Source organism: Lontra canadensis, unplaced genomic scaffold (assembly GCF_010015895.1).
Source record: "Lontra canadensis isolate GAN:19392208 unplaced genomic scaffold, GSC_riverotter_1.0 scaffold16, whole genome shotgun sequence".
Lineage (NCBI taxonomy): Eukaryota > Metazoa > Chordata > Mammalia > Carnivora > Mustelidae > Lontra > Lontra canadensis.
In genome coordinates this window covers 3,342,921-3,364,797 of record NW_022631010.1, presented here as the reverse complement: position 1 = coordinate 3,364,797, position 21,877 = coordinate 3,342,921, and the positions used below count along the sequence as shown (strand labels likewise).

The 21,877-nt window shown below is 49.0% G+C and overlaps 1 protein-coding gene across 5 annotated transcripts in view; it reads left to right on the top strand.

The window, feature by feature from the left end:
• The window catches only part of HCK (HCK proto-oncogene, Src family tyrosine kinase), a 38,796-nt gene extending 18,641 nt beyond the window's left edge, over positions 1 to 20,155 (top strand). For 3 of the 5 annotated variants that reach the window (XM_032858923.1, XM_032858919.1, XM_032858920.1), the window contains 10 exons: positions 184 to 286; positions 1,057 to 1,155; positions 4,324 to 4,427; positions 7,689 to 7,838; positions 8,157 to 8,309; positions 9,746 to 9,925; positions 10,758 to 10,834; positions 15,807 to 15,960; positions 16,870 to 17,001; positions 19,643 to 20,155. In XM_032858923.1, the coding sequence (XP_032714814.1) occupies positions 184 to 286; positions 1,057 to 1,155; positions 4,324 to 4,427; positions 7,689 to 7,838; positions 8,157 to 8,309; positions 9,746 to 9,925; positions 10,758 to 10,834; positions 15,807 to 15,960; positions 16,870 to 17,001; positions 19,643 to 19,845 (1,355 nt within the window). In that variant the 3' untranslated portion in view covers positions 19,846 to 20,155. The remainder of the gene's footprint in view (positions 1 to 183; positions 287 to 1,056; positions 1,156 to 4,323; positions 4,428 to 7,688; positions 7,839 to 8,156; positions 8,310 to 9,745; positions 9,926 to 10,757; positions 10,835 to 15,806; positions 15,961 to 16,869; positions 17,002 to 19,642) is intronic. The other 2 variants (XM_032858922.1, XM_032858921.1) reach the window with 2 other exon arrangements.
• The last annotated feature ends 1,722 nt before the right edge of the window (positions 20,156 to 21,877 follow it).

The window sequence follows — 21,877 nt, the reverse complement described above, 5'->3', positions numbered from 1 at the left end:
CAAACAAAACACCTTTAGCTTTAAACTCTAGAACCGCACCCCACGTGGCATGATCCTTATTTATACCATGAGACAGACATGTCACTGGTTCCAGGGCTGGGTGCCAATTGTTGGGATGGGAAACACCCAGGGCTGTGGTGGTGCTCAGATAAAGCCTTACCATCCTGCGTGTCCCTCTCCCAGTAGGTCCCAATGACATCATTGTGATCGCGCTATATGATTACGAGGCCATTCACCATGAAGACCTCAGTTTCCAGAAGGGAGATCAGATGGTGGTCCTGGAAGAGTGAGTCTCTGTCCCACTCCTAAGACACAGCTACCTTCAATACTCAATCATGCTCTCTTTTGTGTTTCAGTAAAGGACCTGATAGACTATCTTATACTAGGGGGTAAATGACTGATAAGAATCCTAATAGAGGAGGGAGGGTTTGCTGTGAACCTGGGTGAGAGCCACAACAAAGGAGCTTGTGTACTTGCTAGCAGTCCACATCCAGGCAAAAACAGGTGAAAGTGCTTTCTCAGGGCTGCCTTCCTCAGATTCCTGTAATCTAGCTATAGGTTTGTCTATGGACGACCCTGCTGAGGTGCCTTTGCATTCAAAAATCTCTGGTCTCTTGAGTTTGCTACCTCCAGTCCCCTAGAGTCTTCACTGTCAGTGAGTCCCTGTGTTCTAGGGCTCACGAATGGGAGTGATTATGCTTGATCAGACCACTCCCTGTGGTTCTTGGCATACAATGAGTCTGCCATGGGCCCAGGGCCCCATACCCTAAGTATGGACCGCTGCAAGTCCAGGGGAAGAGTGGGGCCAGAGACCTAGGGCTGTGGGCTGTGAATGCAAGGACTGGGCTTGATTCTAGAGCCTTGGATGCACAGTGGGGACTGTTGCGAAGCTCCCAACCCTGGTGATGGAGTGCATGCTGGGGGCTGGGACCATGGTGACCCTGCCCCTTACCCTATCTGCTTCCGGGGGTGGGGCTATTCTCGGCCAAGGCTGGGGAGCCCAAGACCGGGGGATTCCCTCTGCTTCCTGACTCCTTTGCTCCCTCCTGTCCTCAGGTCTGGGGAGTGGTGGAAGGCTCGATCCCTGGTCACCCGGAAGGAAGGCTACATCCCAAGCAACTATGTTGCCCGCATTGACTCTCTGGAGACAGAGGAGTAAGTATTCCATTTTTCCTGCCTTGCAGAAGGAAGTATGAGCAAAATCGGTTTGTTCCTGCCTCAGGCCTTGTGCACTCACTGTGTACCCCCGCATGACCCAGTCTTCCTAGGGGTCTGCCCTTGCCCGTCTCCTTCTCACCCTTCAGGTCTCAAAGAGGCCTTTCTCCACCACCCTGTCTAAGGCGGATCCCCTCTGGGACTGTGTCACTCATGGAGACCTGAACACTTCTCGCTAGCAAGAACAATCTTGTTTCTGTGGTTGCTCACACGTTCCCTGACTGCCTCCCCACCCCACCCCCCCAGATGGGACCATTTGAGGACAGGGACCTTGTCTGTCTGCCAGGGCACCTTCAGCACAGGCAGGCATGCAGTAGGCGCTCAATGCATATTTGTTGACTGAAGTATATGGTCATGCCAAAGAGGGTCTTCTGGAAGGTGAGCCAGCCCACGCCTGGCCAGACATGCCTCATTTGGTTCATTCAGTAAGTGTGTGCCTGCACATCACCAAGCCCTGTGCCAGACCAGAGACTTCAAGAACCAGTAAGGCACACCCCTGCCCTCAGAGATCTCCCTGTAGCCCAGAGGGCTAGGCTGCAGGTCCTTCTCTGTATCTAGATTGACCCTGAAAACGTAAACAGTTACACGGCATTCACGCAGCCTTCCCAACATCCAACAGACATTTGCCGAAACCAGCAGCCCTGTTTCAGGGACACTAGGTGACTCAGGGCTCTTCCCTGGTGATGTTCCCAGCATGGTGAGAGAGATGGGTGAGTGAAACGATGGCCATGCCACGGGGCAATGACGGATCCCATTCACAACCAGCCATTCAAGAAGTTAAAAGTCATTGTGGTTTTTCCTCTTTTCTGCCTCCTCCCTCTGGCTCGATGGTATTGAGGGTTTGAAATGCTGACCTATTAGAAATTCAAATGTTTGGGCTTTCCCCATCTTCAGTCATGCCCTTCTTGGTGCACATGAAACTGTGTGAAGTCGCCCCTCTCCTACCACGGAGCCTACTGTCCTGGACCACCCCACCCCCCACCCCCAGCACACCCCTTACCTGCTGCAGGCAGGGCTTGGTTCCTTCTTAATCCTTCTAGGCTTTCTCTTGGGGCTCTGTTCCCAGACTCCAGGATCTGAACACTCACAGATAGCCTGCACCCCACCTCCCTGGGCAGCCTTAGAGGAGGCACGGGCTGGTGGGAATCCTCAAGGGCAACACAATTGCTATGTGGAAAAGACAGGATGCAGAAAACACCTATGATGGGTTATCATTTGGGAACAAAAGGGATGACCTCATTGGTGGATCTCAGTCTTCAGTGCATCAGCCTCGCCTGGAAGGCTGGTTAAAATGCTGGTTTCTGGGCCCTGCTCCTCAACCGTCAGATTCAGAATTTGCATTTCTAACAAGTTCTCTGGTGAGGCTGATGCTGCTGGTCCCAGGACTCACCTTGAGAACCACTGACTGAAACAGACACATTGGGCTTGCCCAGCGCACTCACACGTTCTTGCATCTGTATTAAGAAACTACCAGTGGAGGGTGCCTTTGGGGAGGGCGGTCAGTGTACTGGGAAGTATGGGCGGGGGAGAATCTTACTTCTTCCCCCTCCTGGAAAGAGACAATAGTTTGAATGTTTCAAAATGCAAATGGTGGGAAAGGACATAGAATAAAGGGTGAAAAGTCTTCCTTCCACCCTGTCGCCAACCAGCCACTTTCCCCTCCCCAGAAGCCAGTTTCTTATGAGTCTTCCAATGCTTAATACTTGTGTATGAAAATACATATATCTCCCTTTATTTTACACCAGTGGCAGATACTACCCACGCCGTCCTGCATCTTCCTTGTACAGGTGCAGTGTCCGTCATGTAGACATGCTACCATCCCCTCTTCGTGGTCCTTGAAATCGTTTCCATTCCTGGGCTATAGTGAGTCTCCTTGTGTATCTGTCATTTCTTCCTTGTGCAAGATCCCTGGGATAACTTCCCAGGAGTGGGATTGCTAGGGAGACAGCTCTTACTGTGTACCCTGTTACATTGCTTGACTATTTCACCATGGCATGGATCAGTTCACAGATGAAAGCAGAAAAGGCAGGTGGGCGGTGTCCCATGGTGACAAAGAGCATGGGTTCCAGAGTTAGATGGCCTGGACTTGAATCCTGCCTCTACCACTTCCCAGCTGTATGACACCAGTCAAGTAACTTGCTCTCTCCATTCCTCAGTTTTCTCTTCTATGAAATGGGGATACTAAGGACCATGATTCCATATAATTGTTGGGTGGATAACAAGAACTTGATGAATGTTAGCTGTCTTTTCTCCCCCAGTTGATACAGAGGAAACAGAGGCCCAGAGGGGGAGAGAGACTTGCTCAAAGTCACACAGCAGATTTGTGGCGGGTGCAAGGCCAGCTGATCTTGGGTCTTGGACATTTTCCATTACAGCACACGAACCACTCCTCACTCTGCTGAGGGTAGGAATGGATTTTGCTGCTGCCGTGTCTTGGGCTTTTTTACTCAATATCCCAACCAGCCAGGGAGAAAAATGAAAAGGTCCAAGTATAAAATTATTGAAATCTCACATTTTAGCTTAAAAATTCATGTCGATTTTATATTCGACTTTGCACACACAGAAGAGGATACATTGTAAAGTTTACAAATCTCAGGCCCCCACTCATATGAACCCTCTGAGACCCTGGGAGGACGCTCATGTGTGCCTGTGAAATTGGCAAAAGCAAGATTTTAACCACAGTTGGTTAAGACTTCTGTATCTTACCAGTCAGTTTTTCTATCCCTCACCATATCCTTCACCTTGGGTGGCATTGGAATGACCAATGGGCATTTTGTATTAATAATGCTGTATTCTTTATCTTTAAAAAAAAGTTGGGTGGTTTTTGTTTTTTTTTTTTTTACATTTTTTGGGGGAAATCTTTCTTTTGGTATTATTTTTCTTAAAGAAAGCCTCCAAACTGTGTAAGTTTCCATCTCAGCAAACTGGATTCACTCCTGGTAAAATGTCTGTTTTTATATCAAAAGAATGGTTATTTTTCCCCAAAAGAATCTTGTGGGGGAAATCGATGCTATAGGAAGCCAGGTGCTCGGTCTCTTGGTGCCCGGTATGAGCAGGACAGGACCCCCTATCCCGAGTTCACACAATGCTTCTGCCCCTTTCCACCAGGTGGTTCTTCAAGGACATCAGCCGGAAGGATGCAGAGCGCCAGCTCCTGGCCCCCGGCAATGTACTGGGCTCCTTCATGATCCGGGACAGCGAGACCACCAAAGGTGACGCCAGCCCTCCCCACCCTACCCCACCCTTCAGGGGTACCCCAGGCATGACTGCGTCACTGCAATGCTGCAGGGGGGCTGAACAACTCACTCAGCCCACCAGACTGCCAAGTTTTCTCCTGCCCTTTGCTGGAGCCTGGTTTAGGTCTTCTCAGCCCCTGTAATTGCTGGTTGGGTCCCCAAGTGGTTGTGGACCCCAAAAAACAATATTCTGTTGAAGCTTGACCTTCACTAGCTTGTATTACTTAAAATACCCATCATGATATATCTTGTCCACAAGCCTGATTCCCCACTCCTTCCATAAGGAAGGAGTAGACCAGGCAGTAAGAAGAACCCCACACCAGCCTCCTCTGAGACTCTGCTTAAACTGGCATTTGTGCTGTTTTTTGGAAGTTGTGATGTTGGTGAACAACTTCCTGAAATTCCTGTGCTGTGAGGGGGGCTTTCTGCTGGGCAGTCACCCAGGAAGGAAGAACAGTACCCAAAACCAAACTGGCATCCGTTGAGGCTAATTTTTCCAAAGGAATGGATGTCAATAAGGAGGTTTGGGATTTCCAGCTTCACATGTGGAGCTCACCTTTACTAATATGTTTAGTCTCAAAGCTGCTTGGTGCAGATTCGGCAAGCAAATTATATAAAGTGTGACCTCACAGGACCCTGCGCAAACAGTTTTGGGGACATCCATCAAAGACATCTGCCTGGCCTTTTGCTCTCCCCCTAGATGTCCAAATTGGTCAAGCCCGAATGTGGCAGGATAACGCCACTCACCATCACTGTTTCCGGCCAGTGCGTGTTTGCACTTTATTTCCTCCCACCCAACACCCCCCCTTCAAGCCTCAGGGCAAGGGAAATAGGACCAAAAAAGGCAAAGGCATACAGTTCCTGGCTTCTCCTATCCAGCTGCTCCCAGGACAGCTGGGGGATTGATTGAGCGGGACCATCCTGCAGATAGAGGCAGGAGAATCAAGAAACCACCCCAGTCCTGCAGGGCGGGAAGGTGAGCCTGGTCCCTTGCACAGGTCCCTCCCCCCACTGGAGGACCCTAGGGGCCAATTTAACCAGCTTAATAAAACTGACCCCGTGAGTCCCCTGAACCCTATCCGCTGCTTCTTGGATTCTACCCCACCCCCATCTAGTACCAGTCAAGCCAGCCTCACCTTGGCTGGACAGAGTGACAAAGAGTGGGGCCCGGAGCTAGCCGCCTGGGTTTGACTCCAGACTCCGCCACTTCCCAGCTGCATGCCTGCAAGTGAGTTAGTTCACCTGCCTGGACCTCCGTCTGCTTGCCTGTAAAATGATGGCGATCTAGAACCCTGATCTCACAGGGTTATTCATTCACTATAATGAATAACATAATGCCTTATATTCATATAATTCCAATCCATTTTGGGATGATTATTCATATTCACTCGCAGTTTATTTGGATGAAATTCTTAGAACAGTGGCTGGGATATCTGGTCACCTGTTTTTTTTGTGCAACAATTCAAGCCTCCTCAAAATCCTATGTCATAGTGCTCACGGCGCACGTAGAGCCGACTGAGACAGAGAGGCTAACAGGATGCCCAAGGATGCCCAGCTTACAAACGCAGAAGCATGGTCAGGGACTGAAAGACTTGCGTGTTTCCGGTCTGTGTGATGTCACATGCATTAGGTTCCTAATGCTCCTGTCACAAGTGACCACAAACTTCATAGCTTAGACGAGGTAAATTTGTTATCCTACAGTTCTGGAGGTCAGAAGTCTGAAGTCAGTCTCACCAGGCTCAAGTCAAGGTGTCTGAAGGGCTGGTTCCTTCTGGAGGCTTCAGGAAATAATCTGATTCCTTGCCTTTGTCAGCTTCTAGAATCCACCAGTATTCCTTGGCTCATAGCCCCTTTTCCACATCCGTCCAACCTTGTGTTTCTGTCTTCACCTATTCTACAATTGACTTTGACCTTCCTCTTATAAGGACCCTGTGATTCCATCGGGGCCACCTGGCCACAATAATCTGCCCATGTCCAGATCCTTCATGGGATCACACCCCCCAAGTCCCTTTAACCACGTGAGCTAACAAAGTCAGGTGCCAGCGATTAGGACACAGACATCTTCGGGGGGGAGCGGATGTTCAGCCTGCCACGACATCCAATGTTGACATTTATATTTTGACGTTTACATTTCAAGAACCAGACTGCATTGTGTTGTGGTTGTGGATCTTTTTCTTTGTTGGCTTCTGAGTCACCTCTTTACCAGTGTGATGTGATGTCTTGGCTATTGTGACAGATGGTAGATGATAGATCGAGATAATGAAGACGCTGATGAGAGCCGACATATGCTGAGGGTTCACATCCTCAGTGTTTTCCAGCATTACTTCTTTTCATCATCAGGCAATGCGATGAGGTTCGGAGGTATGAGGACCAACCCCATTTTACAGATGAGGAGGCTGAGGCACAGAGCGGTGACAGCATCACTTGTTCAGGGTCTCACAGCTGGACATGGAGGAGGCTGGACGAGCACCCAGATGGCCGGTCCCCACAGCCCACTCTTCCCCTGTACTCCCGCGGCCCCGGTGCCCACCCAGTGGGGGCGGTGGCCTTATAGGGGTGCCGGGAGCGGGTGTCAGGGTGCTAATGATGAAGTCTTAGAATATAAGTGAGGTTCGGTGGGGTAAGGTCTGGAGCCGACGACCAAGAAAGAATTCTTCAGACATCTTTGGTGCAGAATGGTGGTTTATTAAAGCATGGGGACAGGATCCCCGGGGAGAAAGAGCTGCTGTCCCAGGGCTGTGAGGAGTGGTCCATTACATGCTTGCAAGTTGGGAGGGGGTCAGGGATGGTGCAAATCTCTAAGGAATTTTGGAAGCAAGGTTTCCAGGACCTTGAAGGGCTAGCTATTGTTGGGAAAAGGTTAGTCATTACCAATAATAAAACTTTTGTCTGAGACCCTTTAGATGTATATCAGTGGACCATATGCTTGGGAATGATTGTCAACACTCTCTTTGAGGGTTTAGAGATGAAGTTTCGAAAGCAATTATTAAAGTAGACTACAGGATCCTGGTTGGGGGTAAGGGTCAGTCAGGCTAGGATTGCCCTTTGCCCTTAGCAAAGCCTCCAGGTGGAGGTAATTGAGTCCCTAGAGGAATGTCACTCTGCCTTTTTCAAGGGCTTGTCAGTGAGTAAGGAAATTTAATAATTTTTCTTCTGCCTCTGTTTCCCACATCACTAACATGAGGTGACAGGGCCCCGAGGTCCCACTCCTGACAGGTTTTTCGCTGGCCCTTGCAGGAAGCTATTCTCTGTCTGTGCGAGACTACGACCCCCAGCACAGGGACACAGTGAAGCATTACAAGATCCGGACCCTGGACAGTGGGGGCTTCTACATCTCCCCACGGAGCACCTTCAATACCCTGCAGGAGCTGGTGGCCCACTACAAGAGTGAGTCCTCCCCAGGGCCGCATCCCAACCAGGGTGGACCCATCTCCCCGGAATCCTAGGGAGGGGTGCGCTGTGGCCTCTGAGGCCTGCTGAGCTCTTCCTGACCTTCCCCAGACACATAGCTGCTTGGAGTCTCCAGAAGTCTTAGGCCTGCTGTTGAGCAGTAGGGTCGAGATACATCTCATCATGCCGGGTGCTTGTGTCCCCGCTGGTGGTAACCCACTGGAACCCTGGCCACAGGCAGTGGACCGGGCAGGGATGCCTTCGAGGGGAAGCCTCAGGCTAGCTGCCTTCGACTGACCAGGGGCTATGTTCCAGAGGGGAGTGACGGACTCTGCCAGAAGCTGACAGTGCCCTGCGTGTCCTCCAAGCCCCAGAAGCCATGGGAGAAAGATGCCTGGGAGATCCCCCGGGAATCCCTCAAGCTGGAGAAGAAACTTGGAGCCGGGCAGTTTGGGGAAGTCTGGATGGGTAAGGACCCAGGGCCAGAGGGTGGAGGGAGGGCGGAATGAAGGAGGTCATTGCTTCCAGGAAGAGTCAGAGGCAAAGTGGGGATGCCACCCTGCCTGGGTGTGGAGATTTGAATAAGAATCATAAAGGAGCAATTCAACTGATAGCAACCACATTGTCTTGCTATGCAAACACTGATTTGATTTTGAGGTCAGCCTTGTTGGGGTCCAAATCTCCCTTCTGGGAAGGAGGAGTTCCAGGTGAGGAATCTACTCCCCTCCCCAGTATGGAGCTGGAACGCTCCCCTAGTTTGGGGTTGAGATCATCAAAGTCCTCTTAGGAGGATGGAAACTAAGTGGGAAAATGTAGTTTGAGATTTTTCAGGTATGTTCAGTGTTGGCAACTGATAAGCAAGCTGCTCTGAGCCCCCATCATGTGCCCAGCACCATGCTAGGGCATTGTGAGGTGCTGAAAAGGCATGCACCATCTCTGTAATCCTACCCCTAATAAGAACAGCGATGCCTGCTTTGCAGAATGTGGGGTAGATACAATGCCTGGCCCAGTGCCCAGTGCACTCCACCATGCTCCACGTGGGAGTGAAGACAACTTACAGAGATGCAAACAATTCAGCAAGAAAAAAAATAAGCTTAAAACCCACACATTTCAACTCCATTTACTGAGACCCTGCTGTGTGCCAGGCATTGAATAAGAGAATGTGGCTGAGTGATAAGGTTGGAAAACTAAAAATTTTATATATGAAGGCCTTAGACTCTCACTACAGGAAGACTGCAAATCTAGATTTGAGCTTCCTGGCAGCCAAGGCAAAAATGGAAACACAAATAGTTATGAGATTTACATGATCAACAAGAGGAGGCAGGGATGGGGTGGCTTTAGTCTCTGTGGTGGGAGGAGGAGACTGATTGATATGCAGGCTGATTGGTGTACAAAAGGAGGGGGCAGAGTTTGGTGAGGCCAAATCCTGCGGGGCTTTGTGGACCATGATGAGATGGGTCATTTAATTGAGAGCAGTGTTACAATTAAAGCATTTTAAGCAAAGATGGTGTGTGCGTGTGTGTGTGTGTGTGCACGCGTGCGTGCATACACACACATGCACGCATATGCAAGTAACAGTCTGAGTGAGGTTTTGAGGTTATTCTTGAATCCCTACCACAGCCCTTGAAAAGCAATGCTGATCATTTCCACCTTGCAGATGAGGAAACCATAGTTCAGAGAGGTTAAGTGACTTGCCCAAGGGCACACAGCTAGGAAGCAGTGAACCAGCCTTCTAACCCACATCTTTCTGAAGCCAAAGCCTGTGCCTCCCTTTCCCTCTCTGAGGGCTGAGATGAGCAGGGAAGGCCTCCTGGAGGAAACAGACCTGCTGTGGGGCCTCCCAGGGCCATGTGGGAAGGAGCAGTGGGTTCTGACCATCTTTCCTGTTCCCTCCCCTGCTCCAGCCACCTACAACAAGCACACCAAGGTGGCCGTGAAGACGATGAAGCCAGGGAGCATGTCGGTGGAGTCCTTCCTGGCAGAGGCCAACCTCATGAAGACCCTGCAGCACGACAAGCTAGTGAGGCTGCACGCGGTGGTCACAGAGGAGCCCATCTACATCATCACGGAGTTCATGGCCAAAGGTGCTGCTCTCGGGGCGCTGGGGATGCAGGCGGTGGCTCATACTGGTCAACTGCAGACTCAAATGTGACCCTGCCCTCCAGATGCCCCAGTCTGGCCAGGAGCTCTTCTGACAATTACTGTTTGAAATTGACTACTTGGGCCTTGACAGGCAACGCCCAGACCTCCTCCTTAATGGGCTGAAACCATTCAAGGGGATGCCAGGAGAAGGGGAGCTCACGGGGCTACAGGAGAGGGGAGTGGGGCCAGCACCCCTCTGGGTGATGGTAGAAGAGGCTCATGGGTTCACAATAGCCTTTGAGGCTGGGGGCAGCTCCTTGCCTCACCCGCAGTCTTCTCGGTCCGGACCAATGCTCTGGGAAAGAGAGCTGGGGAAGACTTCCCTCCAGGCTGCCCCCACCCCGCCTGCCCATGATCCAAGATTTCCCAGGATTTTTTTGTTTTTTGGGGTTTTTTTTTTTGGCCACCACTTCACCACCATCTTCAATCCTTGCCCATTTTTCGATAAACAGAAACATCTCACGCAACGTCATTGGGTGTGATTTTAAAATCTCAAAATGCTTTTCATTTTCTAAATACACAATTATGCCAGCGCGGGGAAAGCACAGCCCCCTCTGGTCATCGGGGCTCAGAAAACTCCCTCAGTGGAAGAAACCGTGATTGCCCCCATCTAGTAATCACAAATCATTTTTAAAACACTCAAACTCTAGTTCATAAACACCAGGAGTGGTAAATAAATATTTTTATTTAAATCCATGACTATGAGCAATTTTAACCGTGCACCAAAGAAGTGTGAGAACTGACTGGCATGTATTGCGTCCCCTCCCCCCACAGGAAGCCTGCTGGACTTCCTGAAAAGTACAGAGGGCAGCAAGCAGCCATTGCCCAAGCTCATTGACTTCTCAGCCCAGGTGAGAGTCTAAGGGGGCCTTGGCGGCCCAGGGCGGGGGGGACAGAAATTCCGTGATCTCTTTAACGTGTTTATTGGACACATGCTATAATAGTGTAAATAGTAGTAAATAGTAAATAGCAATTTCTTAACTCTAGCTGACTCTGTTGTAAGAGTACAGGGTATAATACACATAATATAACAACGGTATTAATCCATTGTTTACGTTACTGATGAGGCTTCCGGTCAGCAGTAGGTTATTACTAGTTCAGTTTGGGGGGAGACAGAAGTTGTATGTGGGGTTCTGGCTGTGCAGGGGTCCTGACCCTCATGTTGTTCAAGAGTCAACTGTATACTTTCTGTATGTGTCTTGCCGGTACTAACTCGTTTGGTCCTCACATCAACCTTAGAGAGCGGGATTTTTCTTATCTATTTTTTTTTTAAGATTTTATTTATTTATTTGAGAGAGAGAGAGAGAACACAGGGCACAGGAGAGGGGCAGAGGGCGAGGGAGAAACAAACTCCCCGCTGAGCATGGAGCCAGCCACCAGGGACTTGAACTTGGACCCCAGGACCAGACCTGAGCTGAAGGCAGTTGCTTAACGGACTGAGACCCCCAGGGGCCCCTTTATTATCTATTCTTATGTAACAGACTCCTCCAAAGCTTATTGGCTTGAAACCACAGCTTATTATTTCTTGTGATGCTGCTCGTTGACTGGGATTGGCTGGGTGGCTCTTCTGCTCCCTGTGGTGAGACTGAGGTCAGTCATATGGATGGATTCTGCTGAGAGCTTGCCTGGGGCTAGAATGTTCTAGAATGTTTATCATGGGGGCCCATCCTCTGGGATCACTCTCCCGTGGCTCCTCATCACTCAGTAGTCCAGCCAGAACTTCTTTACAGCATGGCGGCTAGGTTCCAAGAGGGAGTGTTCCAAGGGGTCGAGCCTTAATGTGCAAGCCCTTGTGAATCCTCTGCTCCCATCATTCTTGTTACTTTTCACTGGCCAAAGTATGGCCCATGACCCAGCCAAGGCTCAGTGTGGAAGGGGGCTGCACAAGGGCATGAGTCCCAGGAGGCACAGTCCACGGAGGGCTACCGGTGTAATAGGCTGGCCACAGATAGGTCATCCCATTTTACAGAATAGGAAAGTTAGGCCTGGAAAAGCAGTTGACTACAGATGAACTTTATCTCTCTCATCTTCCCTTCACTCTCTACAGCTTGAGTGTTTTTCGATTCTGTCTCTCTCATTCTCTCCTCTCCATGGGAAAACAGGGGAGGAAGGGATGCTGTGGGAGGACATACTGGAGCATTTAGCCTGGTCCAGGAGCAACCCAAGAAGGCTTCCCAGAGGAAGTGGCTTCTGGGCTGAACCCTGAAGGATGAGTGGAAGTTAGGCAGCTGAACTGGAGAGAGGAGGGTATTCTAGATGGAAGAAACAGCTTGTGCCAAAGCCCATGGGGAAAAGCAAAAGAGCAGGGCCTCGTAAGCTAGTACCTGGGACTGGCAAAGATGAGAGGGGTATGGTTTGCAGCCTGGAGAGTGTTAAGGGAAACCTGCCTAGGACCCAAGGCTGTGCCTTCTGGAGATCCCTAAGGCAGAACTCATTTGAGTATGCAAATCTCAGGAGAGGGAGGGATGCCCAGAGATTATTTAAAAAAAAAAAAAAAAAAAAAAAAAGGCTTTAAATTTTGGAGCCTGGAATGCCAGAGGCATATGGAAATCAAGGCCTGGTATTTTCACTTTAATGGGCCCTGTCCCTAGGGAAATAATAGTCTGCCCTATAACTAACTTATAACCATCAAACTGGCAGAAATCTTACTGGGGGAGAGTCAGCCTGGACAAATGCCATTCTGCCTGCTTCACAGATGGGAAAACAGAAACCAAGGGAGGGAAAGAAGATCCTGACCCTTAAATGTCCAGGAATAGAGGGCCCAGGGAGAGGAAGGAGGCAACCTGGGATCAGGTCTTCAATTCCAGTCCTAGAAAGGCAGATGGTGTAGAACATGCCTCACCTGAGCACTGGCTATATGGGCCTCAGACCTACGACATGCCTCGGTGTCTTCATTTGTCAAATGAGGGAATTAGACCACAGCTATGCTTTCCAAGTTCAAAAGTCTTTTTTTTTTTTTTTAGATTTTATTTATTTATTTGACAGACAGAGATCACAAGTAGGCAGAGAGGCAGGCAGAGAGAGAGATGGGGAAGCAGGCTCCCACTGAGCAGAGAGCCCGATGTGGGGCTCGATTCCAGGACCCTGGAATCATGACCTGAGCCAAAAGGCAGAGGCTTTAACCCACTGAGCCACCCAGGCACCCCCAAAAGTCTTTTGTAAAGCCCTAACTTTGTTGGTCAAGTGAATTCTTGTACAGTTGCTGAGTATTTTAAAATAGATCAAAACAGAGTTGCTTGGATGGAAGGGGGTGCCCTTTGCTTTGTCCACCCAAACCCCGACCAGCAAACCCGAGGAATTACTAGGATTCTGTTGGAAGAGCCCAGATTAGGTCCTTTCAGCTCTGATTTTGTGGCTCCCTGATACTCTCAGAAGGAAACCCAAATTGTTGTTGTTTTTCAAATCCAAGTTTTAATGCCCAACATAATGGCAGCCTTCTTGGTGGTCATGAAATATCACCACTTCATCACCCCCTCCTTCTTGGACCAACCCTGAACCCAGCAAACCTCTCTGTTATTCCTTCAACCCTTGAGAAGCAACACTGTGTAAGCCTCTGGGGCTTAGTAGTCACATAGAGTTTTGGTTTTGATCCCAGCTCTGGCTGTGTTGCTTTGAGCCAATTGCTTAACCTCTCTGAATATGCCACCTTCCTCACCAGGGAGCATGAATAGCCCCGATTGAAGTGAATACCTACGAGCCAGACCCTGTTCACATCCTTGTGTAGGCTGAGAGGATTCATCCTAACATAACCCCACAGAAGCAGGTTCTGTTGTTGTCCTCATTCTACAGAGAAGAAAAGTAAAGCACAGAAGAGGGAAGTAGCTTTCTGGAGGTCCCAGAGCTGTGTGGCTCAGGCTGAGTTGGTCCAACATCAGATTAAGCCCAGAGTTCCTTAGGCAGTATCCTCTAGTCTCCTAAATTGGGTTAATCCCATCTGCTCCACCGAGTGCATGTGAAAATCAATGTTACATGAATGTCTGCCTGTGAGTACTGAAAAAATGTACCTAGCAGCATTAGTGCCAAATCCAAGGCCAAAACCCAGGTAGAGCGATGCATCAGTGCACAGACCCTGAGCAGGGATGCTGGAGGTCCATTCCTGCTCTCCACTTGGACCAGTTACTTATTTCTCTAGAATTCAGCTTTCTTGCCATATGGTTGATAGCAGCAGAACCACCCCCAAGCACAGAGCAAATGCTATTTAAGCTCAAATATCATCTTATAACAAATGAATGAGCTACAATTCCTGTCATTAGCATAATAGCTCTTGTTAACTGTTCTGTTGTCTGAGGACTCCTCATTAATCCCGCTCCCCTCCCCCTCTGCCTCCTGCAAGACCTTGTCTCATCTCACCGCAGGCTTGCAACTCCAAGCAAAATCAGTCTCGAATTTTTGCTAAAAGTCTGAAGCCTCACACCTCGGTTCCGGTAGCCATCGGGTGCCCCCTGCTGGCAACTTTCTGCAATTGCGCCACCCTCTTGCCTCTGACCTTGAGCAAGCTTGTGTCTTGGTTTGGTCTGTCTTGGCAGGCTCCCCAACACCACCCCCAAAATCTCACGAGATTGCACCCAGTTGCAGTCCTCCAAGCACGGGAGTTCTGCAGTAATTAGAGGAAACATGGGGCACAGGGACTGGAAATCTGCAGACTGGTTTGAGTCTGACATTGAGAATTTTCCTGGTGGGATGATCTGGAAAAAGTGTCCCCCAACTCTATAAAACAGAGATTGTAGTAACACGTGTAGTAACACGAGGAGCTCAAAGGCCAGTTTGTAAGCCACAAGTGCTGTTTCCTGGGTGTCTGGGTGTTAATTATAAGCTTATTTATGAGGATGTTAATGCACAAGCCCTTGAGAAAGATCCTTAAGGAAAAAATCGAGATTTTAGGCACCCGTTGTGAATGAGAATTCTCTATACAGTCTTTTATTCGTTCAGCAGCCATGATGGCATTAAAATATACATCAGATCATGTCACACTCCTGCTCAAGGACTTCTACCATCTTCCCATCATGCTCAGAATACAATCCAACCTGTTCTCCAAACCTAGAAGGTTCTTCACAGTCAGCAGCCTCCCTCTCAACCTCAACTCCCACCATCCTGCCCCCGCCCCCGCACCATGACAACTTCTGCTTAGCTACCTGTTCCATGAACACCCAAATTCATTCCTACCTCCGGGCCTTTGCACATGATGTTCTTGCTCTCTGCCAGGAATGCTCTTATTTGACATACTTATTATCACCACTCAGATCTCTGCTAAAATTTCACCTCCTCAAGGCAGGCTTCCCTGACTACTCAATCCAAAACAGCTCTCTACACTGATGTCCTGCTATCCTACTTTATCCTTTATGACACTTATTACTACCCACAGGGGCCTTGCCTGGCTCACCAGCTGTTCAAATAATATGCCTGGCACCCATGAGACACTCAGTAGATATTTGTTGAATTTTCCCTACCCAGGCTTAAAGATGAAGAAGGTACAGAGATACAGCAGAATATGACATTAGTTTAGGTTGTCCCCCAGAAAGAAGGTTGGGGATGAGAGGATCTCATAGTATTCTGTTATGTGTATATAGGTCCTAGGGAAATAATGCTCTTTCCTCAAAATAGTCTCTGGAAGTCTTGGAATCCCAGAAAAGCCCCCAAAGAGACCCAGGTCCTGACATATCTCCCCAGCCTAGATGGGGAGATAGAGAAATTCCAAACTGAGCTCAGGACCCTTCCACAATAAAGGGGAAGCACATGCATTTTCACTCCTCTTATGTTTTTGGCTGGGACCTATTTTGGGCTGGGCCAGATGTGAGGATGAGGATGTCTCTGTTTTGGGTGGAGATTGCAGAAGGCATGGCCTTCATCGAGCAGAGGAATTACATTCACCGAGATCTCCGAGCTGCCAATATCCTGGTCTCTGCATCCTTGGTGTGTAAGATCGCCGACTTTGGCCTGGCACGTGTCATCGAGGACAATGAGTACACAGCTCGGGAAGGTAGGGAGCACTGCCAAAGTATCCATGGGGCCCTCTTGGATGGGTTATGAGCACTGAGAGCTGAGATGTGTCTCAGTATTAGCTTGAAGTTAGTAAGCTTGCTGGAGTCGTTCCAGATAGAGTATCCTGAGCCATAGACTCTCATACCCAGTGACTCAGATCAATTTTAGCCTGAGCTAGCCAAGTGCATGTTGAAATTAAGCGTGAGAGCAACTTTATGCGTAATAGACAAAAACTAGGAAGAATCCAATTATCCATGAATAGTGGAATGGATATATAAATTGTGGTACATTTATGTATTATAATATTATGCAGCAATGAAAAGTTACAAATCAATGCTCCATGCAACAAAATGGTTCATTCTCATAGACATAATATTGAAATGAAAGAAATCAGACACCCCCCTCAAAACGTAGATGCCACCATTTATATAAAATTCAGAAACAGGCAAACTTGTGTATGAACAGCAACATGATTCGTGACAGCCAAAAAGTGGAAGCAACAAAAGCACATTATTCAGCCACAATAAAGAAGGGACGGACTGATGGATGCTGACCGTGGATAAACTTCCAGAACATCGTGTTAAGTGACAAAGACTGCATATTGTATGACTCCATTTATACCAGTCCTTAAGGACTCTCCTCTTCAGGAGCTGTAGTTTCCTGGGGTATGAGCTGAATCAATGAGGTGGCCCAGAGTGTCAGCTCCCCTGGCGCACCCCAGAGCCCTCTGCCCTCTCCTCTCCCCTCTAGACAACTGTCCTTAGGATTGATGGCCCTTGCTACCGTGGACGCCGGACAGAGGGACAGATGTCAGCAGCCATGCCCCTGTCCTGCTCCCCACCCTAGCATACACCCAGCCATGACTGCTCCCAGACTCTCCCTGACTCTGCTCTGTCCAACCCCACAGGGGCCAAGTTCCCCATCAAGTGGACAGCTCCTGAAGCCATCAACTTTGGCTCTTTCACCATCAAGTCAGACGTCTGGTCCTTTGGTATTCTGCTGATGGAGATCGTCACCTATGGCCGGATCCCTTACCCAGGTAGCGAAGGGGACATAGCTTGTGGCTGCTTCCATGGCCCAGTCCGGGTGTCTTCTCTCATTAGTGTGTCCATTCAGACAGTTCTTGGTCCTTGCCCCCAACCTCCCCTCACCTGCCCCATCTCAGTCAAAGGTACCTCCATCCACCCAGTTTCTTAAGCTGAAAATCTGGAGGCTTCCTTGGCCCTCCCTTTTCTCTCACCTCTTCCTACATCCAAGCAGTCCCAAGGTTCTGGCCACTTGTCTCCAAAACACATGCTCATGTCTAACTCCTCTGCCTCCACCTACATCCAAGGCAACATCATCTTCCACCTTGATGGCACGGTGGCCTCCTACACAGTCTCCCTGCATTTGTCCCTCTCCCCCATAGTCCATTCTCCACTGAGGCCAGAGGGATCTTTCTAGAATTGTGAAACAGATCTTGTCCCTTTTCCACCTCTAACTCTTTAATGGTCTCTCATTGTAGTTGGGACAAAATCTCAAACTTCTAATTATAGCCTTCAGGTCCCACATGATCCAGTGCCTGCCTCCTTCTCCAGCTTCATCTCAGTCCGTATCCACCATCCTGTCATCTAAAGTATCATACATGCCCCTCACTTCTCATTCATAATATCCCATATGGTCTCATTCAGAGTATGCATTGCAAAATTGATAACCGTATATTCGTTTAATATTTTCCCTACCAGACACTGAGCTCCATGAAGCCAGAAATAATGTCTATACTCCTCACTAGTGTATATGCCGACCTGTGTGCTTGGCGGCACATGGTGGGTGATTAATAACCACTTACTGAATGAATTAATTTATCCCCATGCCTATGGGCAGCACCCTACGCTGAGTAGACCATGTAGTTACAAAGATATACCCAACATGCAGATTGCCTGAGACTCTATAAATAATGTTACTCTCTGTTCCTTTCTGGTTGGGATGTCTCCTGGGTTATCTGTAGCCAGAACACTGGGGAGAAGGAGAAAGGCAGATACAGAGATTCCCTGACTTTGTATATAAACCATCCTGAATTTGAATCTCACCCCAACAACAATTACACTTTGAGAAATTCACTTCACTTCTCCTAACTTGATGTCTTTACCTTTAAAAAATACAGGTAATGATATCTACCTTGCAGAAGTGGTTGTGAAGATTAGAAATAAAGAGATGTAGACAGTTGGTTCATTCATTGGTATTGATCAAATCCCTCCTGTGTATTAGGCACTGAGGATACGGTGAGACCAGCATGTTCTAGAGTGGAGGGACACACACACATCAGACACACACACTCCCAGCTGGAGAGGACTGCTGAGCAGAAAATGAAGCAGGACAAGTGAGAGGGAGTGACATGGGCTGCCTGTGGTGTTCCCCAGCTCCTGTCATGGTGGGTCCTATCGGAGTTGAAAGACAGCTCAGTGATGAACTAGGGGAAAGAGTCCAGTTAGAAAACACCACCAGCTCTTAGGCCCTGAGGTGTGTTTAAAGAAAGACAGAGAAGCCTGGTAGCTGGAGACAAGGAATGAGAGCAGATGGTGAACAATGGGGTTGGCAGGGCCCAGATCAGGGAGGGCCCGTGGTCATGTTAAAGAGTGTGGAGTGTGGATGTTAGTCTAAGTGTATGGAAGCCATTGGAGGGTCTGGGGCAGGGAAGTGGCATCATCTGATCTCCATCTTTAAGTGATGTTTCGGTTCAGCATGGAGAGTAGATTGGGGGTTGAGGAGAAGGTAGCAGTCACAGCAGTGGGATGGGGGCAAGTGGTAGAAACAGAGGTAAGTTGGTGGGTTGATGCTATGTTTCAAAAGAAGGAAAAAATGTGACTTGCTGATGAGGAAGGAGAGAGAGAGAAGAATCATGGTTGATCCTCTTGGTTTTAATTGTGCAGCTGGATAGGTGATGGGCTGGGGCTAGAAATTCAAGAGTTCTGGTTTAGTCCTGTTAAAATCGAGGTGACGTGTAACATCCAAGGAAAGATGTTGGAGGAAGCACTCGGATATACGAGTTTGGGGCTCTAGACTCGTAGTATAAGATTGGGCATCACAGGCGTGTAGAATATTGTTTTTCAGGATATCTCAGATAAACTTCATTGAACAAGGAAATGGTCCCACTCACAGAGTGACACTGAGACAGGCCACCTGTTTTGTCTTGAGGATACACCAGTAAGAGCCAGGCAATGGGTTATGGAACCTATATCCAAGAGGACACATTAGGCTGTAAGGAACAAAATAACCAAGAGTGGCGGAAACTATAGGCAAGTTATCAGTCTCCATGAGGAGGAGTCTGGCGTTGGTGAATGGCTAGTTCACGTGCTCAACAGCACTCAGGACTGTGGTTAGCTTCTCTGTGATTGTCTTCCCTGTGCGGTCCTCCAAGGATCATGTTGTTCCTCAATGTCATCGAAAGAGGAAGGGTGTATCTTTCAAGGGAGGAACACCTTTCCTGGTAGTCTGCCTGAACAATGCTCCTCAGCTCCCATTGGCCAAAAGTGGGTGCCACGCCCCTACCCTAGCTGTTAGGGAGACTGGCTTTCACAGTGGGAGGGGCTCAGCTCCTAAGGGAGGTGGGAAGTGATGGCTGTGGGGGAGGTCACGGTGTCTGTCACCCCGGGTTTCCCTGTCCCAATCCCTCCCTTTTTAATTCCATGGCTCCTTCTCAGGGATGACAAACCCAGAGGTGATCCGGGCGCTGGAGCGCGGGTACCGCATGCCTCGACCAGAGCACTGCCCTGAGGAGCTCTACAGCATCATGACACGCTGCTGGAAGAACCGCCCTGAGGAGCGGCCCACCTTCGAATATATCCAGAGCGTGCTGGACGACTTCTACACGGCCACCGAGAGCCAGTACCAACAGCAGCCGTGATGCGGCGAATCCGGGCGGAGCCAGGTACCCAGCTGATGCCTAAGGGGCGGCTCTAGCGCAGCCTGCCTGGTCCTGCTCACCGTTCCCCACAGACACCGGCCCGCCCCATCTCAGTCCAGCCACAGTTCTGCATCTGTCAAGTGGTTTGAACTGGACAGTCTCTTTTTGACTCCAGCAGTCTACAAATCGGCCGTCCTCAGGAGACCCCAAGTTGATATGTCTATTGCCTGGGACAGCTGGATTCCAGTTACCTCTGTGGTTGCGATGGGAAACTTTAAAAATGATGGAATAAATATTTAAATAAAAGACACAAAGGCTAAAGTCTTTACTGACAGATCGGCTTGTCTTGTCCTGCCAGTTCGTGACTATCATCTATTTGCCTTTTTGCTAGATGACACATCAGAGAAGAGGAAGGACCCTTCCAAAGACCAGGAGTATGAAGAGAAGTGGGGTCCAAGGCTTCCAAGGTTTCTAACGGCCCACCCCCCCTGCCAGTTAGTCACTGGCTGTGTTAGTTTCCTATGGCTTCTGTAACAAATGACCACAAACTTGGTGGCTTAAAAACACAAATTCATTATCTTACAGTTCCAGAGGCAGATGTCTGAAATGGATTTAGCAAGGCCGTGTGCCTTTCAGAGCCTCTAGGGGAGAATCCATTTCCTTGCGTTTTCTAGCTTCTGGAGACTGACATGTCCCTGGACTCTTGCTTCTCTTATACCCATCCCTTCAAACCGCTTGTCATGACAGCTCCTTCTCTGACTCTGTCTCCTGCCTCCCTCTTCCTCTTGTAGGGACACCTGTTGGTACATTGGGCCCACCTGGATAATCCAGACTAACTTTTCCATTTCAAGATCCTTATTCACATCTGAGAAGCCCCATATTCACAGGTTCCAGGGATAGGACAGTGACATCTTGGGTGTCGGGGAAGGGCTTTATTCTGCCTATCACACTGGCACTGGGATGCTGGATGGGTTTTTGTCTCCAAAGAGCTGAGTCTGACAAGATGATAAGAATGACTTTTTGGGTGCCTGGGTGGCTCAGTGGGTTAAGCCTCTGCCTTCGGCTCAGGTCATGATCCCGATCCTGGGATCAAGTCCAGCATTGGGCGCTCCGCTCAGCAGGGAGCCTGCTCCCCCCTCCCCACCCCTCTGCCTGCCTCTCTGCTTACTTGTGATCTCTCTCTGTGTGTCAAATAAATAAATAAAATCTTTTTAAAACAATCTTTAAAAAAAATAAAAATTTTTTAAAAAAAGAATGACTTTTCAAATTGGGGCCCTGACTTTCCTGATGACCCACACTGATACACAAGCTGGTTAGTCTGGGTCTCCCCGAGGGCTGCTGGGCTGTCCACAGGCTGGGCATTACCCATGGCCAAGCAGCCATCATGGTTGTTAAGATGGTATCCACCATTGTAGGAATACCAGGGCCTGGAGATGTGGTTGCTGAGAGGTATTTGGTAGCCTGCATGAGAAGCTCTCAGTGGAGGGGAGGGAAATGTGGGAAGGACGCAGAGAAGACAAGGAAGAAGTGGGCCTTTCCTGCATGTTGCTTCAATCGAAAGCATTAGCTTTCATTGTAAGGGGAATGGTGGGAAGAGGTGGACAGTGAGATGGGGGAACCAATGACATCTTTCTATATTATTGCATCTCCTGAAGGATTTACATCACAGCACCTGCCAGGGTCCCCTGGAACCCTATAGTGAATTTGTTCTGCACCCCAGAGTAGCACAGAGGAACTGGGAATAAGCAGTGGAAAATGAAGCTAGCAGTGTTTCAGTTTACCTAGTGGGTTACTGAATTTCTCTCCTGCTTTCTCATTTGGGATATATCTTTGGGTATCTGAAAGCAGAGCTTAGGCTCCTTTGGTGGAAATTTGCACTCACGATTTGTGGTATAGCTCTTCAGTAATTCATAGGAGGGAACCTGTTGCTACAAAGACAAGACCAGGGGTCAGTTCCCATCATCCTGCTCTTTTGGTTTACACTGCCTCTACTGTGATTTATCCCTCTGGTCACAGCAAAGATGCAGTAAAA